Source organism: Theobroma umbraticum, unplaced genomic scaffold (assembly GCF_002168275.2).
Source record: "Theobroma umbraticum cultivar Fairchild unplaced genomic scaffold, ASM216827v3 scaffold_204.0, whole genome shotgun sequence".
Classification (NCBI taxonomy): domain Eukaryota; kingdom Viridiplantae; phylum Streptophyta; class Magnoliopsida; order Malvales; family Malvaceae; genus Theobroma; species Theobroma umbraticum.
The window spans coordinates 3,314,644-3,333,041 of record NW_018397267.1 but is presented as its reverse complement, the minus strand read 5'-3'; the positions used below and the strand labels follow the sequence as shown (position 1 = coordinate 3,333,041).

Genomic DNA, 18,398 nt, shown 5'->3' with positions numbered 1-18,398 from the left:
AATGTCAGTCCCCTGTACGGTAATGTAAGCACGAAGTGGGGAGAATAAAAAGAAACAGGATGAACAAAACCTCCCCTGTGCAGAAAGAGAACCAAAAACAATGTATGGAAATTGATTTGATAAATTGGATTCCATGGTTACCCAAAGGTTTGGACTTCTCACCATCTTGATTGGTCCAAGTGATCTTCATGCACATCAATCTCATATAGTACACGATGCATGCATGAAAGTACGGATTAAAGCCGAGTTTATTTCTTGAATAGTCACTTTCCATGCAAAATCATCTCATAAGAATGTGAACGATGATAATTCACTAGGCCCAACATCAGATAACTGCAGTTAAGCCACCTATCTTTAATCAATCAGAATTCTTCCATAAATGGAATTCTTAAAATTCATAAAAATTTGGATTATGATAACATACTTAATGTACATGAACAGGTACAACACTATGGATTGATACAAATGTAGTCCTCAGCCCACAATGCAAAGGGAGAGAACCAAATCTGAAAGATATCAAACTCGACAATGACTACAAACAAATTAGCATAGGACAAAAACAAATGGTATGCTCCTGATTACAACTTGATCCTTTAGACAACAAACTGAAGAAGTGAATACGAAAATTTATGCACAATTATAAGCTCTGGAAGATAAACCATCAGGCACTCATATGCCACCAGTAGAACGAGATGAACTGCTGTGGCTGCTTGGACTAGAATGATCTTTCTTCAGCATTGCCTCCAGATTCTGAAAGCATTTCAATGGTCTAACCTGCACATATCGCAAGCAGTAGCAACAGAGGAAAAATATTAGCTTAATGGTGACAGATTGCACAGGCCTGCAAAATGGACCAAAATGCTAACTCTAAAAATGACTAACAGAATAGACTAAATTAACAGGTGTCTAGCTTATCAATTCCAGCCAACGAATCGAATGACTGAAGCTAGTGCTTGACACAAGCAGAGAAAAGACATGCCTATTTTTAAGAAAGACTAGCCATGAAGCAACATCATCCTGGACTACTAACCTAGCTTCTGCTGGCCATCCAACGACAGGAAATTTGGCAACTTAGGGTGACACTGACACTTGTGACACTCAAATTTTGATCATAACTTCTGACCTTTCATTTTGGGATCATGATCTATACAACGACAGATATCAAGAAGAAACTGATTCCCTCAAGCAAATTTGCAATAACTATTTGTATTTTTCTTTGATAATCAGCTTGCATGCATGCATTTCAGAGAAAATGCAGGTGAGAGAATGGTGGAATGGAGGTTTGGAGAAAGAAAGGATACCTTCCAACGCTTCTTATGACTGAAACTGTTGTGAATGGATTCCAGTCTTGTTATTATCTGTCTGAATGTTGGTCGCTTAGCAGGCTTCTCATTCCAACAATCCTCAATTAACCTGTGATCAGGAGCGTACATATCTTTTACATATCTATATCATGCCCCAATACCTACATCACTCTGACAAAAGAAATAGAATGACTAATACCCTAAAAGCTAATTTGCAAATATATAATTTCTTCAAAAGATTACAAATACCTTCACATTAGCACATCCTTTCAGAAAAACATATGGGATTAAATTCTGAAAGAATTATGCAAGCATGTCGGTATGGGTATGGTGCCAAAACAAAGTGTATATAATTAAGACTAAGAACCAAGAGTTTTAAGTGTGATGATTAACTAATACACTAAAAACCTCAATGCTAGAGTCCACAGAACAGTATACACAGCTAAAAGAACAGGAGTAAAATTACTCTACTCATAATGGAAGAAGACCAAATGTAGTACTCACTCTTTAAGCCCATGTGCATAATGCTTAGCTGGAGCTTTGAAAGGCGGACGCTCCCTTGATGCATATGCCTGAGGAACTTCATTCTCTTGCTTTGCAGAAAATGGCGGGTGGCCTTCAATCATCTGAGTATAGCACATTAAAATTACATATCAAGCCTGTTGCGATCATTAGACTTTGTCAAAGAAAAGGAGATTGAGCAGGGAAGCAAAGCTAAAACCTCATTGACTCAAAAGTTAAAACTTATTCATTTACTGAACATATGAGCTGAAGTGTGTAAAGAAATTTACCTCATGTAGGATCAGAGCAAATGAAAACACATCCACTTTGGTATCATAGTCACCATTTTTAAAAACCTCTGGAGCTACATATCGGCCTGTGTCAATAAAAACTAACATGTTTCAACTTACACAGACAAGGGTTTGTTAAATAGAAGATAAAGTCCTACATATTCAGATAATTTCAAAAAATGACTGCTTAAATATGTAAATAACAAGATTGCGGATAACTAAAACCAAATAGACAGTGAACTCACAGGATGTCTCTTGACAAGTTAGAGGTTTATCTTCTTTAACTGTGAGCAGCTTGCTAACTCCAAAATCTGCGACTTTCAGATGTCCAGAATCATCCCGCAAAATGTTTCTGTTTATTTCAAATTGTAAGCACATAAAAAGTGCTGACCATTTCAGAAAATTAAGGCAAACAATATGTCTTCTACAGAAACATAAAACTAATTTTTGTTCGTTAATATACATATTTGTTAGGAAAAGAAAAACCCATCTGAACAAGAAAACTTACGAAGGCTCAAGATCACGGTGAATTATTGGTGCTGGCTTATTCTCATGCAAATAATTCATTCCCCTGCAAAATTGTGGAAGATATGTTAATGATCTTTCAAGTCCACCCATGAGGGACTAGCAGCTGGAAAAAAAACTTCCATAAACTATACCATGTATTAATCAGTTTTATTTCTCTCACCTATCTCTAAACTCAAATTTTATAGTGATCATCTCAACTATAATCATCTAAGACCAACAATCAGTCTTATGTGTCACCACAAATTTTCTCTGTACACTAATGTATCATCATTTTGCAGCTTTCACATTCGCCTATCTGTATTCTTCATAAAGAAAGCATAACATGTAACTAAATACCTACTCATTTACACAGTAACTCTCACATCAAAGTTGATATCTAACTGTCCTTTTCTGACAATCAAAATAGCTAATTGTCAATGTGGCATCCTCAAGCAATAATAACCAAGTCCACTGCAATAATACAATAATAACCTTGCAATATCAAGTGCAAATCTCAGAGCTTTCATTGGTTGCAATGCTCCTTTTCCTTTCAAAAAAAGCCGTAAATCTCCCTGGAAAAAAACAGAAAATTAAGATTTAAAAAGCCAACTCTGAAGGAACAATTTAGATTTGAAACAAACAAGCTTAAAGATAACTTTAAGGCCAATATTTTACAAAACACTATCATTCATCCTCAATTTTACTCTCCATAAAATCACCAAAAGAAAAATTAACAGAACAAAGTAAATATCTGGCATTACAATTCCATATCAATGAATTATCCAACATTTCATACACAACAAAAAGAATTCATAGCAATACAAATTCACAAGAAGTTGAAATAAACATCATTAAGCCAAAGAAACAAACAGAAGTAAATGATTCATAGACGACAGCCCTTAGATGCTATGATAGCAAATAAGCTGCTGGAGTAAAAAACCTTGGGTAAATATTCTGTCACAATCATCATGGGACTACTTTGAGTTACCGCACCAAGAAATTGGACAACATTTGGATGTCGAATTTTCTGAAATAATGCAAGCTCATCTCTAAATGCCCTCCTGAAAAAAGAAAAAGAAAAGCAAGCAATTCATAAATCATACTATTGGAAGAAAAGGACCCAGGCTTGGTCCAGTGGTCCTCTCACCCAAGCACCAACTGCCTGCAAACCCACCCACCACAACCCCCACACCCCCAAAGAAAAAAAAAGAAAAAAAGGGAAACAGTGGAAAAAAAAACTTTCAGGTTATGAACAACTTACACTTTGTCCTCATCAGTAAGGACTTCATCTCCAAGCCTTTTTACAGCAACTTCTGTTCCTCGCCATGATGCTCTACAGAAAGTTCCCTGCAATTTATTCATAGAGATAACTTAGATCTGCAGCAGCTAAGAAAAAAATTACAGATGCAAAAGCACAGGCTCATCAGTTTATGAGTTGACTCTTGCATATATATGCAACATGGAGTTACCAAAACAGCATAGACTTTGCCTAATTGGCCTTTTATGTGACTCTCATCGAACCTGCATTGTACAATTAACGAAACTCTCTGCTCTATGCAACAAAAATTTAATCCTTTACTGGCTTTCTACCCGTTCCCCTTTGTCCGCTCAAATTCACAGTGCAACAACCAGGACACTGTTTAACAAGTCCAAACATTGTTCACAAACTTTAATGAGCATTATGCTAGAAAAACAGGTCCAACGCAAAATTATTTCCCACTTATGAATGCAATGCATCCAATATTAGATGGCTCCCAAGATTATTCTCAATTCCCATATAACACTATTCCTATGTATAACTATGATTTAAACTCTTACGAAATCCTGAAATGTTACAAAAAAAAAAAAGAGATCACCTTAGAAATGTCGACGCTGTTAGTAAAATCGAGTTCTTTTGGATCAATTTCATATTCTGGGACTTCACGCGCGTGATTTACATGCATTGGAGCCATCTACAACCAAAATTCAACAATCAATATCAATATCAATAACAACATCAGCAAAGAAAAAAAATTCCAAATCGAAAATGCAAAGACTTACCAAAGGTTTAGCTCCATGTTTCTCCAAAAGCTTAATCACATCATGATTCTTATAATATATAGCATCCGCCAAAGGCTATTTGAACAAAAACATATAAGATCAGAAAAAGAAACTAAAAGAAAAAAAGGAAAGCAGGAGGACTTTTTTGTTTCTGCTTACAGTGCTTCCCCACCGATCTTTAGATTCGACGTTAGCCCCACGCTGAAGGAGCAAGGAAACAACGTCGGTCTGTGCTTGACACGCGGCAATATGGAGAGCCGTCCGATCATCGATGTCGCGGAAGTTAACGTCGATCCCCGAGTCCAAGAGCTCGCGAATGCCGTCCAAGTCACCTTCGTTGGCTAAGTACATCAGCCTAACTCCGTCTATCTCTTCACCTTCCTCTTTCTCTTTTCCGTCCGGTTCGCCTCTGTTTCTCTCCGGTGCCATAGACGATTGCTTCCCTAACGTAAACCTCACCGCCGCTTTATTTTCCATTACTTTTTTTATCCAAACCAAGAACAAGAAAATCAAGAAACGACAACTACTTTACTTCGTTTATCCAAAATGAGTATGATTTTTAATTTGATTAGAGTCTTAATTAAACAAGATTTAAACGGGATTAGAATCCAATGAGCAAGATTTATATGTAGAAGTCGAGAGAGAGAAGGAGAGAGATTTTGCGGTGGTTTAACAGAGAATCGTAAAAGCGAAGGAAAGTTGGAACTGCAGTTGTTGAAGCTTTAGTGGTAGGTAACGTGGCGGATTTTTAATTTTCTTAATGGGTGTGGAATTCACGCGCTTTCAACGCGTGAGGGAAATTTCTTCGATACGGCGCAACCCGACAAGGACGAATGAGAAACGACGACTTTATACTTTTAGACATTTGTGGAAAAGCGGTTAACAATCCGGACCGTTTATGCAGCATTAGACGGTAATAGTGCAGGTTAGTTCCATGGGGCCCCAGATTATTAACGCGGAAGGAAATCGAAGGGCCAGGTGCGAAACGATGTCGTTGGAAAGTGGATAATGATTGTTTGCACCACGTGACAACTTGTTTTCGGTAGTCTGCGTATCCTGGAACCTGTATGGTACGAAATTGCTGTCCGGCTGGCTGCTTAAACTATTCAGCCGACCATTGAAAGATTTATTTCTTTGTTTGAAACACCTCAAAATTAAACCAAAATAAACAAAAAAAAAAACGAAAAATGGTTGAGGATTTGTTCATTTCCTCAAAGGCTCAAACCAATTCAGAATTTGACTTCCAAGCAAGGACCTCGAATGTTTGGATCCTGAAAAGGTCATCTTGTTCAAGGCTGCAAGTGGGAATTAAGTATTGATTATGTTGATCAAATAGAATCTTTCGAAATAGATACTTTTGGATGCCCTTTGAGGCTTTAAAAACCAGTGGTCTGTTGTGAATTCCGGATGGCGTTTGACTAAGTATAGGAATTGGCTAAGGTTCACTGTCCAATTCCAGCTATTCATGATTATCCTGAGGGAAAAACAATGTGGCTGTCTGACTATTAAACATGGCCTGATGTCATCCATAACATGCGATGGGAAAAAGATAAGTATCACATGGGAGCTCCAGGGACCAATCTTGGATTTAGGCCGACACTTTTCTCAACATGTTTACATGTTTCGGGAGTTTCTTCCTTCCTGGTAGTTGGAACAGAGTAATGGGATTCCTTTAAATCATCAAGTTGCTTTTACAGTTTGAACACGTTTTGGAATCATTCTTTTCTTTTCTGGTTTGGGTTATTCAGTCCAATGAGATTCCAACTGTGTTGGGTGCCTTACCCCCGGGTAAAGTTTGTGGAAAAGCTAGCTTATCCAAGATCCAGCTAGGTCAAGCTGTGAAAGCCTATTTGACCATTACCCATTTTTCACATACGCTTTATCACAAAATCCTCTCCGCCAAATGTCAACGTAATCGGATAAAACACTTGAACTTAGATTTGAAGAGATCAAATTTTCATTAACAACTTTAGGTTCATGGTCAATTTTGTCCTAGGAAAGTTCATGTCAACAATAAGGGCATAACAAGTACAGGGACTTTTGAATATAGATCATGAATAAGGATAACGGAATAAGGAATTCTGAGAGTTGAATTTTGTTAGCTTCTAGATCTCTTCTAATAAAAATATGTACGAGCCTTCAATATGAGAACAAAACTCTTGATAACCATGCAATTTCACCCAACTTGGACAAGGAAATGGAATTTACTTTTATTCGTTTCATATAGTTTTAGCCATATTGAATGGATGCTTTACATGCTTGCCCTTCTGGTTTTGTCTTCTTCAAACTAAGTGGAAAAAAAATAAGATGGATAATTTCGAGACATATTCTTTGTTGCCTGTATGCTCAAGTCATCTAATTATTATAGAGTAATGTCAATTTTCATTATAACCAAATGCTACCTATTGAGCGAAACTTGCCCCATAAGACCGCTACTTCTCTTCTTTAAATTAAAGGCACTGGTTTAAGCAAACTTTCATTGACCCCAACAAACAAAATAGAACACCACTTAAAGTAACTGACTATGCAAATAAGTTGCAGGGGATGGTGGACTTGGCAAATTGCCTATATTATTAATGGCTAGTGGCAGTTCTAAGGTACGCAACCTCAAAGACATCTAATTGTCAATAAGATAGAGTGCATCATCATAACTCATAGTAATTACTAAGAACCTGCACAGGTACATTATTATTGATATAGGTAAGATGACAAGGTCAGTCTTATTACAACCTATATGCATTGTATTAGGTGCTATTTGCATGAGTAACAGTAGAGAAAGAGCTAATTTGGGCAGAGGTTGCATTCAGCAACCTTCTCCCAGGATTTGAGAGTTTTGTCCTCAGTATCTGTTTTATATAATGCAAGACGACTTATCTGGAAGCTCAGGCTGCCAATGCTTTCATCAAGTATATTAGCTTTTTCTTGAACTTTCTTCTTCTCTTCTTCTGTCAGGTCAGCATACAGGAGGCTCAAATGTGGCATGTATGCTAGAAGAAAATAGAAGTATTTGTCAATTGTCACCAACAGAATGAATGTCAAAATGGAAAGACAAGCACAAATATTTGATCTTCGTGCACAGTTAATTGAAAAATGGTCAATTAAGCTTTGTTTTCAACAATCAGATGACGGTGACAGTGATCTCATCTACAAAGTACTTCTACGCCATCCTTAAAGACAAACGGCATTTACCAACCACAGTCATCTAACTGCTGGGACAACTAAAGCAATGCCATGGATTCAGGTATACATGCTACTTGACTTGTTTTGCGAGTTCAAAAGCAAAGAAATCAAATTGAGTCTATCCATTTAGGCACACCACTAAAGAACTCAGACAATAACTTTAAATCAAATCCAGAATCGTCATATGCATTTGGCAGTTTTGAAAATTACTGAAAACATTTCACCAACTGATAACAATATTTGAAAACCCAATTTCCCTCCTTAACACCCCTAGACGGTGTCTTTTTCATTTTTCACTCTCATTGAAACAATTCTAGCAACTGGTCGGAAATTTTTTGAGGGATTACAAGTCAAATTCCTGATGACTTATTTCATATTCCAAAACTCTAACATATACCTGATAACATTGGACTTCCTATTCCAAAACTCTAACCACTCTACAATTGAAAAATGTTGTCTGAACGTCTTTAACTAGTTCGTATTCCATAATTCTAACCACCTCTGGAGCTGTACTATACCAAAACCTCAGGGGTATTATCTAGATGTTTCTTCCCTTGAAAATTTTACGAGAGAGCACCAATGGTTTGGATTGACAGTTTTCCAGGCAAGGATAATCATTAATTCACCTAATATAGCCTCCGGTTAGTCTAATAAATTTCAGCAATAGCAGGTACAAAGTTAGTGAAATCTTTGGGTGCCTAGAAAGGGGTTTTAGAACATGTATCCCCAGTCACATGATACCCATATCCGTGACAGGTGCCAAGAAACATAACTAAGTTTGCCAAAGGTGTTAAAACAAAAGGCATAACTTACGTGTGGAACTCTTGTAACCAAAATGGCCAGTACAATGTGCACTAGCTTCCACCACCTGGAAAAATTCATGAAACTCTTGCTTACTTCAACTACTCCAATAACAATCATAATTAAAAAGCTTTTCTTTGAATTATTATAGATTGAAGGAAAACCACAGAAATAAAAATTGAAACAGGAATTACCTCGCGAGTGGGGTGAAGCAGCAAAAAGACACATTGATAAAAGAAAGTTCCAGTGGCCACACGTTCGACGGTAGCAGTATAAGCCTTGAGCCCATCACAGGCTGACCTGAACTTAGCCAACGCATCATCAGCGGTTAAACTGATGGCCCCTACAACCGTGACGTGGGGCTCGAACTGTGGCCCACCGAACTCGGATCTTAAACCTTCCATCAACTTCTTCACCCGGACAGCAACGTCTTCTGGTGGAAGTGCCCACACCGAATACACATCTTTCTTAACGACGGCTTCTGGGGTTGCCATGACAGTGAAAGAAGTGGAACTGAAGCGACCAGTGACAGAGCAATCAAGACGAGGGATTAGAAGGCTTTTCGCGATATTATTTGGGCTTTTGAAGATGGAATAAAAATGGGTTTGAGATTTTAAAGTAGCAAGTTGGGCAAGGTGGCACATGGGAAGAGCATATCCTATCGAGCTCGAGTGGAGGAACTGAGCCTGATGCCACGGCCCATGGAAGAATATTCCAGAAAAAAGATGATGAGCATTACCACATCGAGTATATATCTTCACTAACCTGTACTTCACTAGTATATATAAGGACATACAGAACAACCATTAGGATTGATTTTTGCTGCTCGAAAAGCTATACAACTTTAATTTATATATACATTTTGAGTTGATTATTATCAAACACTATCTTTTGTCTGATAAGGTAGTGTTTTCTAAGGGATTTTTATTGTTATTCATTTTCTCAAGTCTAATTTGACATTAGGATAGAATTGACAATTGCAATATTAATTTGACATTACGATTGCAAGTGAATATTGCGATAGTAAAACAGCAGGCTCTACATGCTAAAATTAGGATTAGAGGTGTGGTTAAGAACAATTTGAGACATGTGACAACTTGACATTGTGTTAAATAATCAAATTTAATGATGGAATTGAAATTTTTATAATAATTCCTAGGCTTCTGGCATTAAGTTTGGGACCAATTTAAAGGTGCAACTTGACTTTGGCGTAAGTAATTGTATGGTACTTAAGGTATTGAAAAGTAATTGAATGGGGTCTCTTGGAGCTGAAACTGCAAAGAAGAAAGCAATGTGGCTGTATCCAATAGTTTCAGGTTTTAATCCTTCTGAGAGATGGGGGGCACTCTGCCTGCTATTCCAATGGGGTTGTTTACGTTTTTGGGGGGTGTTGCGGAGGTCTACATTTTGGTGATGTTCTCATGCTAAATCTCAACACAATGGTTTGGAACACTCTGGAAACCGTAGGGCAGGGTCCCGGCCCTAGAGACAGCCACAGTGCTGTTCTTGTGGGGACTAAAATGATGGTGTTCGGGGGCACTAATGGTTCTAAGAAGGTGAATGATCTTCATATTTCTGGACCTTGCATCGAAAGAGTGATTCGACTCATTGCAATGGTGCTGCACCTTCTCTCGTGAAAGTCATACTGCCACGTTGATTGGTGAGGAAAGTAACAATCAGACTACACACCATTTACGCTGTTTGTTGAAAAACTTGCTCTCTATGGTAGATAAGTTCCACAATTTTACTCCAACACAAGTCCCCAAATCCCCATAGCTAGTCTCCATAGGTAAGGTTTGTTCGAGGGAAGGGTACTCCCAACTTCATTTTGGTTGGCTCAATGTCAATAGCAAAAACCTTCCCATGCTGTTCCCAGTAGTCCGCTTGTGGATTGATCCACTCTGGTTCTTCAATCTCCAACCTTGATCCCTGCAGTGCTTCCGTCGAGATGTTGTACTTGTCATCCCTCTCCTTGACCAGCTCCGGGTCGATCTTGCCCAAGTTCACTCCCTGGGGAGGCATCATCAATGCTGGTGCGCCCACTGGAAGCCTGTCACCTTCACAAACACCCACTTAAAATTAGTTTGTCTGCATTTGATGTCCAAATTAATAAAGGAATATCTAGCAATAAATTAACGTCTATATACCTCTGTCAACCTGCCATGTGCACCAAAACTTGCCATAGGTCTTAGCCAAATTATCCAGTTCAGGTTTCCTTATCATTTCTGGAATCCTGGGATTAACCCAGGGGCCTGATTTGATCTGTACCAAAATGCTCATTATCATGGCTAACACTATAATTTATCAGCCCCGATTTGTGTTAGAAAAAGAGATACAACCTCGCAAGCATCGGAATGCCAAAGCTTTTGCTTCTCTTGAGGCAGAGTTTCAAACAGTCGATCGGATATTATATATTCAACTCCTGCATAGAAATGAAAAACTTATTCAGCATTTTGTTTCGTTCTTTTTTACTTCAAAATTAAGGGGACAAAAATACTGACCAATGAGGCGGGCTTTGCAGTCATCAGAATCATAAACAGCGCACTGGAGAAAGTCGTGGTTTAGCCTGGTGATATAGTGGGGAGTCTCAATCTGACGACTCATGTCATGACTATACAACGCATAGGTGCAGACGTGCTGGCTAATCTGCTTCACTGGAGTGATGCACCCTTGTCTATCATGTGCTGCCCCATCGACATGGGTTGCCCCGGTGCCTTGAGCCGGGGACTCGTCACTGGAAACCATCTGACACGAGGAGTTGTAAACGGGAGCCATTGAAACGCACTGTTCTAACGCCTTTATTTCTATTTGATGTGCTAGTCTTGGGCTTTTGGGGTGTGGTTAATTTTGAAGGTTGTTCTGAAATTTTGGGGGTTATAAGGAAGGAGAGAAAGTAGAAGGGGAACGTGGAGGGACATTCGGGGGCCACCTTGAGATGCATGGAGATGAGGTGGTTGAAGTTGGCGAGCTATGTGGACAGGTGGGTGCTTGCGATCGACACTTGGGGCCGACGGGCCTGCACTGTTTACATGCATTACAAGTTTCAGTAAATCCCAGATTTCAAATGGCATCATCTCACTTTAAATTTGGTGAAACAGAGTGTTTTGAGGATCGAAAAGAAGAAAAGGGTGGAAAGAAACGACCAGGGTTATTACTTTTTATATTTCATATATCATTTTCACGCTTTTAAACACTATCATAATGAAAATAAAATGATTCAATCAACTTTGTGGGCTATTTGCCAAATTAATGTCTAGAAATTTGGGGTTTACTATAGTCTGTAATCCAGAACATGACACATTTAGTTAATGAACATAACAAATGCATTTCAAACCCTCTACAGCTTCACCGACTTGAAACTAAACATCCAAAGGGAAGTAGAAACAAATTAAGGAAGAAAAGAACTGTCCATTCGCGTATCAGTTGGCTTCTTCATATGATATTGTAGCTAATTACCTTCTGTCTTGTCTCCGGATTTGTCATCGCCAGAAAGAACCACAGGGCACTCAGACCTGTATTTATAACGGCTTGCAACGAACAAATAGACAATGAAATTGGCCAAACTCAGTAAGGATAGCAACAGGTAGAAGAGATTCAGATGATTTCTGTTAATGTTGTTGCCTGCCAACCAGCCTCTACTGTTTGTAATATCTTTTGTTGCTCTATTGACTATCTTAACCAAAATGCTGCTGAGATAGTACCCAAGTGCCATGGAACTCCACAAAAAGCAAGTAGAGACCGTTTTTAGTCCTTTTGGAGCCTCTGAATAGAAAAATTCAAGAAGACCCACATACGTGAACATGTCGGCAATTCCAAATATGAAGTACTGGAATGAGAGCCAGAATGTGCTAATAGGCAATGGCTGGAGCCCTGGAATAGCATCTAGCATGTTGTGGTCTCGTGCCACAGCTTTGCGTTTCACTTCCATTATTGCAGCCACAGCCATGGATATAGAAGAGAGAATAAGGCCAACTCCTATACGTTGAAGGTGAGTGATACCTGTGGGATGCCCTGTGAACTTCCGGAGGAGGGGAACGACAATTTGGTCATAAAAGGGAATTATGATGATCAAGAAACCAACAGGAATTATTGGCAGAGAGGCAGGTGGTATGTGGAAAGAGCCAACGATGGTTGTATCCATGGTAAGGCCTTGTTGGATGGAAAAGGTTTGGAGTTGAGCTAGGCAAAGGGTCATGATTATGGTACAAGCAAAAACTGGGATCATTCCAAGTATGATTTTTGCATTTTCTACTTGAGTTACCCTGCAGAGTTTCCATGGATTTGGAGACTGCGCTGTAGATGCTGTTTGAATGGCTGCTTTGTCCAGGAACCTGAATACAATCATATGTAAACAAGATTAATAAGACTCTTATACCTCTTTGATTGATTTATTTATTCAATAGCAGCAGGGGCTGCTTATATCAGTAAGAATGGAACAAAACAGCCCAACTTAGACCAAACCTGTAAACGTTTCTGTGAGGCAGGAGATCAGCTTCCACAGCAGCTTCCTTGTCCTTATCAATCTCATAAAGCTCCAGAGGGTTCTCAGGGAGTTGAAGATTTCTGTTACGGATGGCTGCAACATAAACCTTCAAGCAAACCCAAAGCAAGTAAATAATTATCATGCAAAGACACAAATTAAAAATTAATGAATTTTTTGATAAAAATAACATATAAAAAATGAAAAAAAAATTGATTTTCATATAGAATTTGAACGCAAACCTGAATGATTTCCACGATAACACTAGTTCCTTTAACAATATGTATCCTATACAATGGCCACCCAGCTACGGCTATGATGACACCCAAGACCATGGCGATGGCAGAGACCATAAGTCCCAAATCCCATCCTTTGTGATCATCAACCCAGACAATGAGCGTTAAACTAACTGCACCACCCAGGCACAAGGCAAATAGTAACAAGTTGAAGAAACTGGACATGTGCTTAGCCTCCCGGGGGTCTTTCTCATCGAACTGATCAGCTCCGTGAGATGGCACCGCAGCTTTAATCCCTCCTGTGCCGGCAGCAGCCAGGTATAAAGCAATGTAGAGGAATGCAGCATCACCATTTTTTATTTTCTCACAGCGAGAAGTTGGATCAAAGACGTTACAAGCAGATGGCTTGAGGCTCGGACAGTGAGCTTGCACCGAGAGCATTGCTAGTCCCTAGACATATGACCATTCCACAAACAAAAAGAAATGTGTTACTAATTTTAAAAACAATTTGTGAGCTGCTTTATGAAATTTCTAGTACTGTTCCCGAAAGAAAGAGCGGTTCCTAGTCATCGCTCTTGGGCCATTTCAGTGGAAGAATTGACAACGTAAAACGAGGATAACATCTAGCATATATACCAAAAACTCGATGGATCCTGAAATGAGAACAGTTTTGAATCTGCCAATATAACTGTCTGAGAGGACTCCAAAGAGAATGGAAAGGATGTAACCAGTCCCCATGAAGTTTGTCAGAGCATTAGCTGCATCAGCTATTTCGAAGTGCAAAATCCCATTGAAGTAAGTCACCAGGTTCACAGCCAGATGAAGATTTGCCATGTTCTCAAATGCAAACGTCACTGCAGAAAACAAGAAATCATGATACATATGACTTTATAGCCAAATCTTTCTTTTTACTTTGCTTTTTATTTTTTATTTTTTAATAAACCCGGTTCCTCATGCTTGCAACACTAACTAGTGCGCAGTGTCACTTACCTAGAATGAACAAAGCAGCTCTCATCCCTCCATGTTTATACTTCACAGCTGCTTTTCCCTTCCAGTCCACCTTTCCTTCTACAACCTCAAGTTTCTCCTACAACAAAACCAGAAAAGCATTGAAAATTTTCCTTTCTTCTCTTTTCCTTTCAAGAGGAAATATCTAAAACTTTACCAAAAAGAGATTGAACAAAATGAAACGAGGAAAAAGAAGAACGTACCATAGCTGATGGCTACTTAGCCTTCCGCTAGGTCTTGTTATGCCTAGAGCAAAAGATTATCAATGGTAGGACTACTTAGAAGCAAAGGAAAGCTCTGTATATATAATGTTTCAAGTATCCCACTATTAATTGTGGGCGAAGACTAGTTCATAGTCCAGAACACTCCTCCGCTTTGTTTGAAAGTGACGGCATCTTTAACTGAATATTGCCGACTTCACTAATGAGATATTCCCTCCTGCAAAGATTTGGTCTAGCTAGGAATTAAGCATGCATGCAAATAACGTAGTGACATGAAAATTTTATAGTGTATGTATCAGTGTTGGAGTGATTTTAAAGTCGAGATATTTTAACAGAGAAGCAACGGAACAAGCAGAAGGAATTTGCGCTTATTCCAAATGAGTCACAACGACTGGAATCTGTTGTCTTTTTTCGACTGGGCAGGCTAACTCCTGGACGCAAGGATGTGGGCTCTTACCGGTATTTATATAAGCTCACACAAATTTTACGTCTAATATTTTAAATTAAAAAAAATTAAGAGATAACTATTAACTTGATTTATTTATTAGATACGATTTTATAATTTTTAATATTCTTTTACAATTAAAAAGTTTCTCTGATTAATTTTTTCAATTTTCGTCTTAAAAGTCTCAATGACTTAATCTTGAACTTCATAATTTGTTTCAAAAGTTTTGATCTCCATAATTTTCCTTCTGGAGGCCTTGATCTCCATAATCTTTTTTTGATCTTCATAATCTTTTTTTGATCTCAAATGTCATGGTTCTAGCATGGAATTATATGAATCTCACATCATAAAGACACGCAGCTAGTGGGTAAAGCCAGAACGGAGCCAAAAGAATATGTCATAGTCTTAGAAATGAGTCATGAATCTCTCATCGATTATGTATTAAAGTGATATTAGGCATTTAAGGGTTCACATCACTTTCAACTTGTGAGGTGCTTTTTGTGAGACAAAATTGTGAGGTCAACGAGTCAAAGTGGGTAATATCTCATAAGAGCGGGTGTGGATCATGTCAGTTGGTATTAGAGTATACTCTAGGATATTAGGCATACTCTAGGGTACTAACGATATACCACTGAGAATAGTGAGCCTTGGGGTACTAACGATGTACCATTGAGAACAGTGAGCCTTAAGAGGATGTTACAGTCTTAGTGTGAAACCATATGATCTCACATCATAGAGATATGCTCTCAACAAGTAGAGCCATGAACCCTACTAGGAATAGTGAGCTTGGGAGGGTGTTATAGTCTTAGTGTGGAACCATATGAATCTCACATGCCTTTTGTAGGGTAAAATTGTAAGACCAATAAGTTAAATTATAGGGGTTAATGTGGATCGTGACTATATTCTTGTGTCTAGCAGCTTAGGTCTCCATAATCTTCCTTTCGAAGACTTTGATCTCTAAAATCTTCATAATCTTCTTTTCAAAGGCTTAGATATCCATAATCTACCTTTCGAGGTTTAAATCTCCATAATCTTCCCTCTGGAGGTTTTGATATCCAGAATTTCTTTTTGGAGACTTTGATCTCTATAAAAATCTCTAAAATCTTTTTTCTAGAGGATCTGACCTCCAAAATATTTCTTTCAAAGGCTTGATCTATAGAATCTTCCTGCTTTACTAGAATGAATGTGTAGTTAAGTTCTGAGCTCAAAGACTAGTAGTTGAGTTAATAATAGCAGTTAGTAATTTAATTGCAAATAGAACACAATCTCCAAAATCTTGCTTGGATCTTAATAATCTTCCTTCCGGATGCTTAGATCTCCAGAATCTTCCCTCTTGAGGCTTAGATCCATAATCTTCCTTGTAATGGGCTTTGATCTCCAAAATCTTACTTTGATCTCCAGAATCTTGCTTTGATCTCCATAATGATCTCTAGAATCTCTCTTTTGACGGCTTAGATGTTTAGAATCTTCCTTTTGAAGGTTTTGATCTCTAAAATTTTCCTTTAATTTTCATAATCTTCTTTTTAAATGTGCTGATATTTAAAAAGACATGGTTTACAATCTTTGATTTTTTTTACAATTAAGAATTTTTTTAAATTAATTTCTACAATCTTCATTTTGAACGTTTCGACCCTTGACTTGAACTTTGTATTTTGATGAAGAATTTCCTCTAACTAATTTCTTCAATCTTCGATTCAAGGGTCTTGATGATTAGGTCTAGAACTTCGTATTTTGATGAAGAATTTCCCTCCAATCTTTATTTCAAGGGTCCTGATGACTTGGTCTTGAATGTATTTTAATGAAGAATTTCCTCTAATTAATTTTTTCAATCCTCTTTTCAAAGGTCTTGATGACTTGGTCTCGAATGTATTTTAATAAAGAATTATCTCTAATTAATTTTTCAATCTTCCTTTCAAGATCCTGATGACTTGATCTTGATCTTGAACTTCGTATTTTGATAAATAATTTTTTTTAATCAATTCTTTAGTCTCCCCTTCAAAGGTCTTAATGAATTCGTAAGCTTTTTTTCTAGAATCTTCCTTCTTGAGGCTTTGATATCTAGAATCTTCCTAGAATTTATCAAGAAGGAAAGCTTGGGACTTGTGGGAGTTAGAGAGACTTTGATCTTCAAAATCTTCTTTTTTTTTTCCAATTGTCTTCTTTACGTGGAGAAGCATTATAAATTATTTTGGATGAGAATTTATATTGCTAAATGAGAGACTTGCATGAGATAAATCATGATTACTTACAAATAATTTTTTAATTGAACAAAGTCTTTAAATTTTGATTAACCATATTATCTTTAAATTATCTTAATTTATTTAAAGATAAATTAGATAACCAAATTTGGATTTTATCTCTAAATTATTTTGATTTATTTAGAGATAACTTGGATAGTCAATAGTTAAATTTTTATTGATCCAATTAATATATTATCTCTAAATTATTTCAAAAAATAAATATATGACATCTACAAAAATTTTAATTGGTCTAATTATATATCTTCAAAATAATTAGTTAATAAATTAATTATTTTATAATTAATTATATGATTATTATAATTGATGTCTTCAAATCCACATGACACATGATTCTTCTTTGAAATTTTTTTGAATTTATTAATTTCATATGACATCTTGTAATTAGATAATAATTTTTCTACTTCCATAGTATATTCCAAGTTAAATGTAGCTCACAAAACTGTCATCAGATCATGAAAACCATACAATCCTTTTGTATAACCAAACGTCTCTTTTAATGACACTTTCGGAAGTTTAAAAAATCTGTACATCGTATTCCAGTGTGGGTCCGTTGATGGTTCCGAAAAGGAGCACTCCTGTTGTTGCCAGGGAAAAGTGAAACAGAATGCTGACAAACTCCTGGCTCATACGAGGGATAGATTTACATCGAAGAACACGATTTGGCGTAGGCAGACAACGTGGTGAATCAAGTGATGCTGACATGGTCAGGGGGATGGTGTTGCAGAACACCTCTTCTTGTCGTGGCATTCACGGATCAATATCTGTTGGATTTGGATCTGCATTTTCTCCCATCAGCAAGGGTTTATTGAGTCCTTCCGAATGATGGCCGGCTGGCTTGAACGTGTCAATTCTGGCTAATATTTTATAGCGTCAGGCTTTTGGATATGAACTAAATACCCACCAAGTGGATACTTCAGTTCCCACAAGAAATATGGGGGAAAAGGAATTCAAGATCAGTTGTTACCTTTTCTGTATTGGTGCTTCGATCGTTCTGAGGTTGAGTCAGCATTATATAATATTCTCTACCTTTGCATGTGCCTGTGTTTCTGCTCATTATATAATGAGGCAATTTTATTTTGATGAAAGTTGAGTAATGAGTAATTGAAACCGATCTGAATACGGGA

General features: G+C 37.6%; 4 protein-coding genes across 4 annotated transcripts; all 4 read right to left on the bottom strand.

Annotated features, from left to right (window-relative positions):
• Nucleotides 1–353: 353 nt before the first annotated feature.
• Nucleotides 354–5,382, bottom strand: LOC110424675 (Integrin-linked protein kinase family). The gene is made up of 12 exons (XM_021439295.2): nt 4,802–5,382; nt 4,643–4,717; nt 4,459–4,554; nt 3,864–3,949; nt 3,543–3,663; nt 3,095–3,174; nt 2,604–2,666; nt 2,341–2,447; nt 2,096–2,181; nt 1,809–1,930; nt 1,302–1,413; nt 354–774 (listed from the first exon to the last, which is right to left on the bottom strand). Exons 1-12 carry the CDS (start codon nt 5,117–5,119, stop codon nt 670–672), a joined length of 1,371 nt encoding a protein of 456 aa, XP_021294970.1. The 5' UTR covers nt 5,120–5,382; the 3' UTR covers nt 354–669.
• Nucleotides 5,383–7,303: 1,921 nt separating this feature from the next.
• LOC149526692 (cyclic phosphodiesterase-like) lies at nt 7,304–9,350 on the bottom strand. The gene is made up of 3 exons (XM_089784864.1): nt 8,818–9,350; nt 8,636–8,690; nt 7,304–7,629 (listed from the first exon to the last, which is right to left on the bottom strand). The coding sequence occupies exons 1-3, from the start codon at nt 9,265–9,267 to the stop codon at nt 7,424–7,426; spliced, it is 711 nt and encodes a 236-aa protein (XP_089640990.1). The 5' UTR covers nt 9,268–9,350; the 3' UTR covers nt 7,304–7,423.
• Nucleotides 9,351–10,399: 1,049 nt separating this feature from the next.
• On the bottom strand, nt 10,400–11,697 carry LOC110424316 (oil body-associated protein 2C-like). Its single transcript, XM_021438870.2, is given in 6 exon segments — nt 10,400–10,680; nt 10,771–10,885; nt 10,963–11,045; nt 11,125–11,283; nt 11,286–11,368; nt 11,540–11,697. Coding segments are annotated over 6 exon segments (879 nt in total).
• Nucleotides 11,698–12,071: 374 nt separating this feature from the next.
• On the bottom strand, nt 12,072–14,553 carry LOC110424229 (protein NRT1/ PTR FAMILY 4.5-like). The gene is made up of 6 exons (XM_089784891.1): nt 14,500–14,553; nt 14,330–14,426; nt 13,976–14,193; nt 13,346–13,789; nt 13,085–13,212; nt 12,072–12,954 (listed from the first exon to the last, which is right to left on the bottom strand). The coding sequence occupies exons 1-6, from the start codon at nt 14,551–14,553 to the stop codon at nt 12,072–12,074; spliced, it is 1,824 nt and encodes a 607-aa protein (XP_089641017.1).
• Nucleotides 14,554–18,398: the final 3,845 nt, after the last annotated feature.

Excerpts from the sequence above, each read along its gene's own strand:
- LOC110424229 (XM_089784891.1), bottom strand. The coding sequence starts at position 14,553 with ATGGTACGTTCTTCTTTTTCCTCGTTTCATTTTGTTCAATCTCTTTTT. Across the intron at positions 14,194-14,329 it reads AGCTGCTTTGTTCATTCTAG|TGACGTTTGCATTTGAGAAC; the intron begins GTAAGTGACACT and ends TGTTTTCTGCAG. Across the intron at positions 13,213-13,345 it reads TTATCGTGGAAATCATTCAG|GTTTATGTTGCAGCCATCCG; the intron begins GTTTGCGTTCAA and ends GTTTGCTTGAAG.
- LOC110424675 (XM_021439295.2), bottom strand. The coding sequence starts at position 5,119 with ATGGAAAATAAAGCGGCGGTGAGGTTTACGTTAGGGAAGCAATCGTCT. Across the intron at positions 4,555-4,642 it reads AACATGGAGCTAAACCTTTG|ATGGCTCCAATGCATGTAAA; the intron begins GTAAGTCTTTGC and ends TTTTGGTTGTAG. Across the intron at positions 2,182-2,340 it reads AACTTGTCAAGAGACATCCT|GCCGATATGTAGCTCCAGAG; the intron begins GTGAGTTCACTG and ends TTATTGACACAG.
- LOC149526692 (XM_089784864.1), bottom strand. The coding sequence starts at position 9,267 with ATGTGCCACCTTGCCCAACTTGCTACTTTAAAATCTCAAACCCATTTT. Across the intron at positions 8,691-8,817 it reads TGCTTCACCCCACTCGCGAG|GTGGTGGAAGCTAGTGCACA; the intron begins GTAATTCCTGTT and ends GAATTTTTCCAG. Across the intron at positions 7,630-8,635 it reads TGGTTACAAGAGTTCCACAC|CATACATGCCACATTTGAGC; the intron begins GTAAGTTATGCC and ends ATTTTCTTCTAG.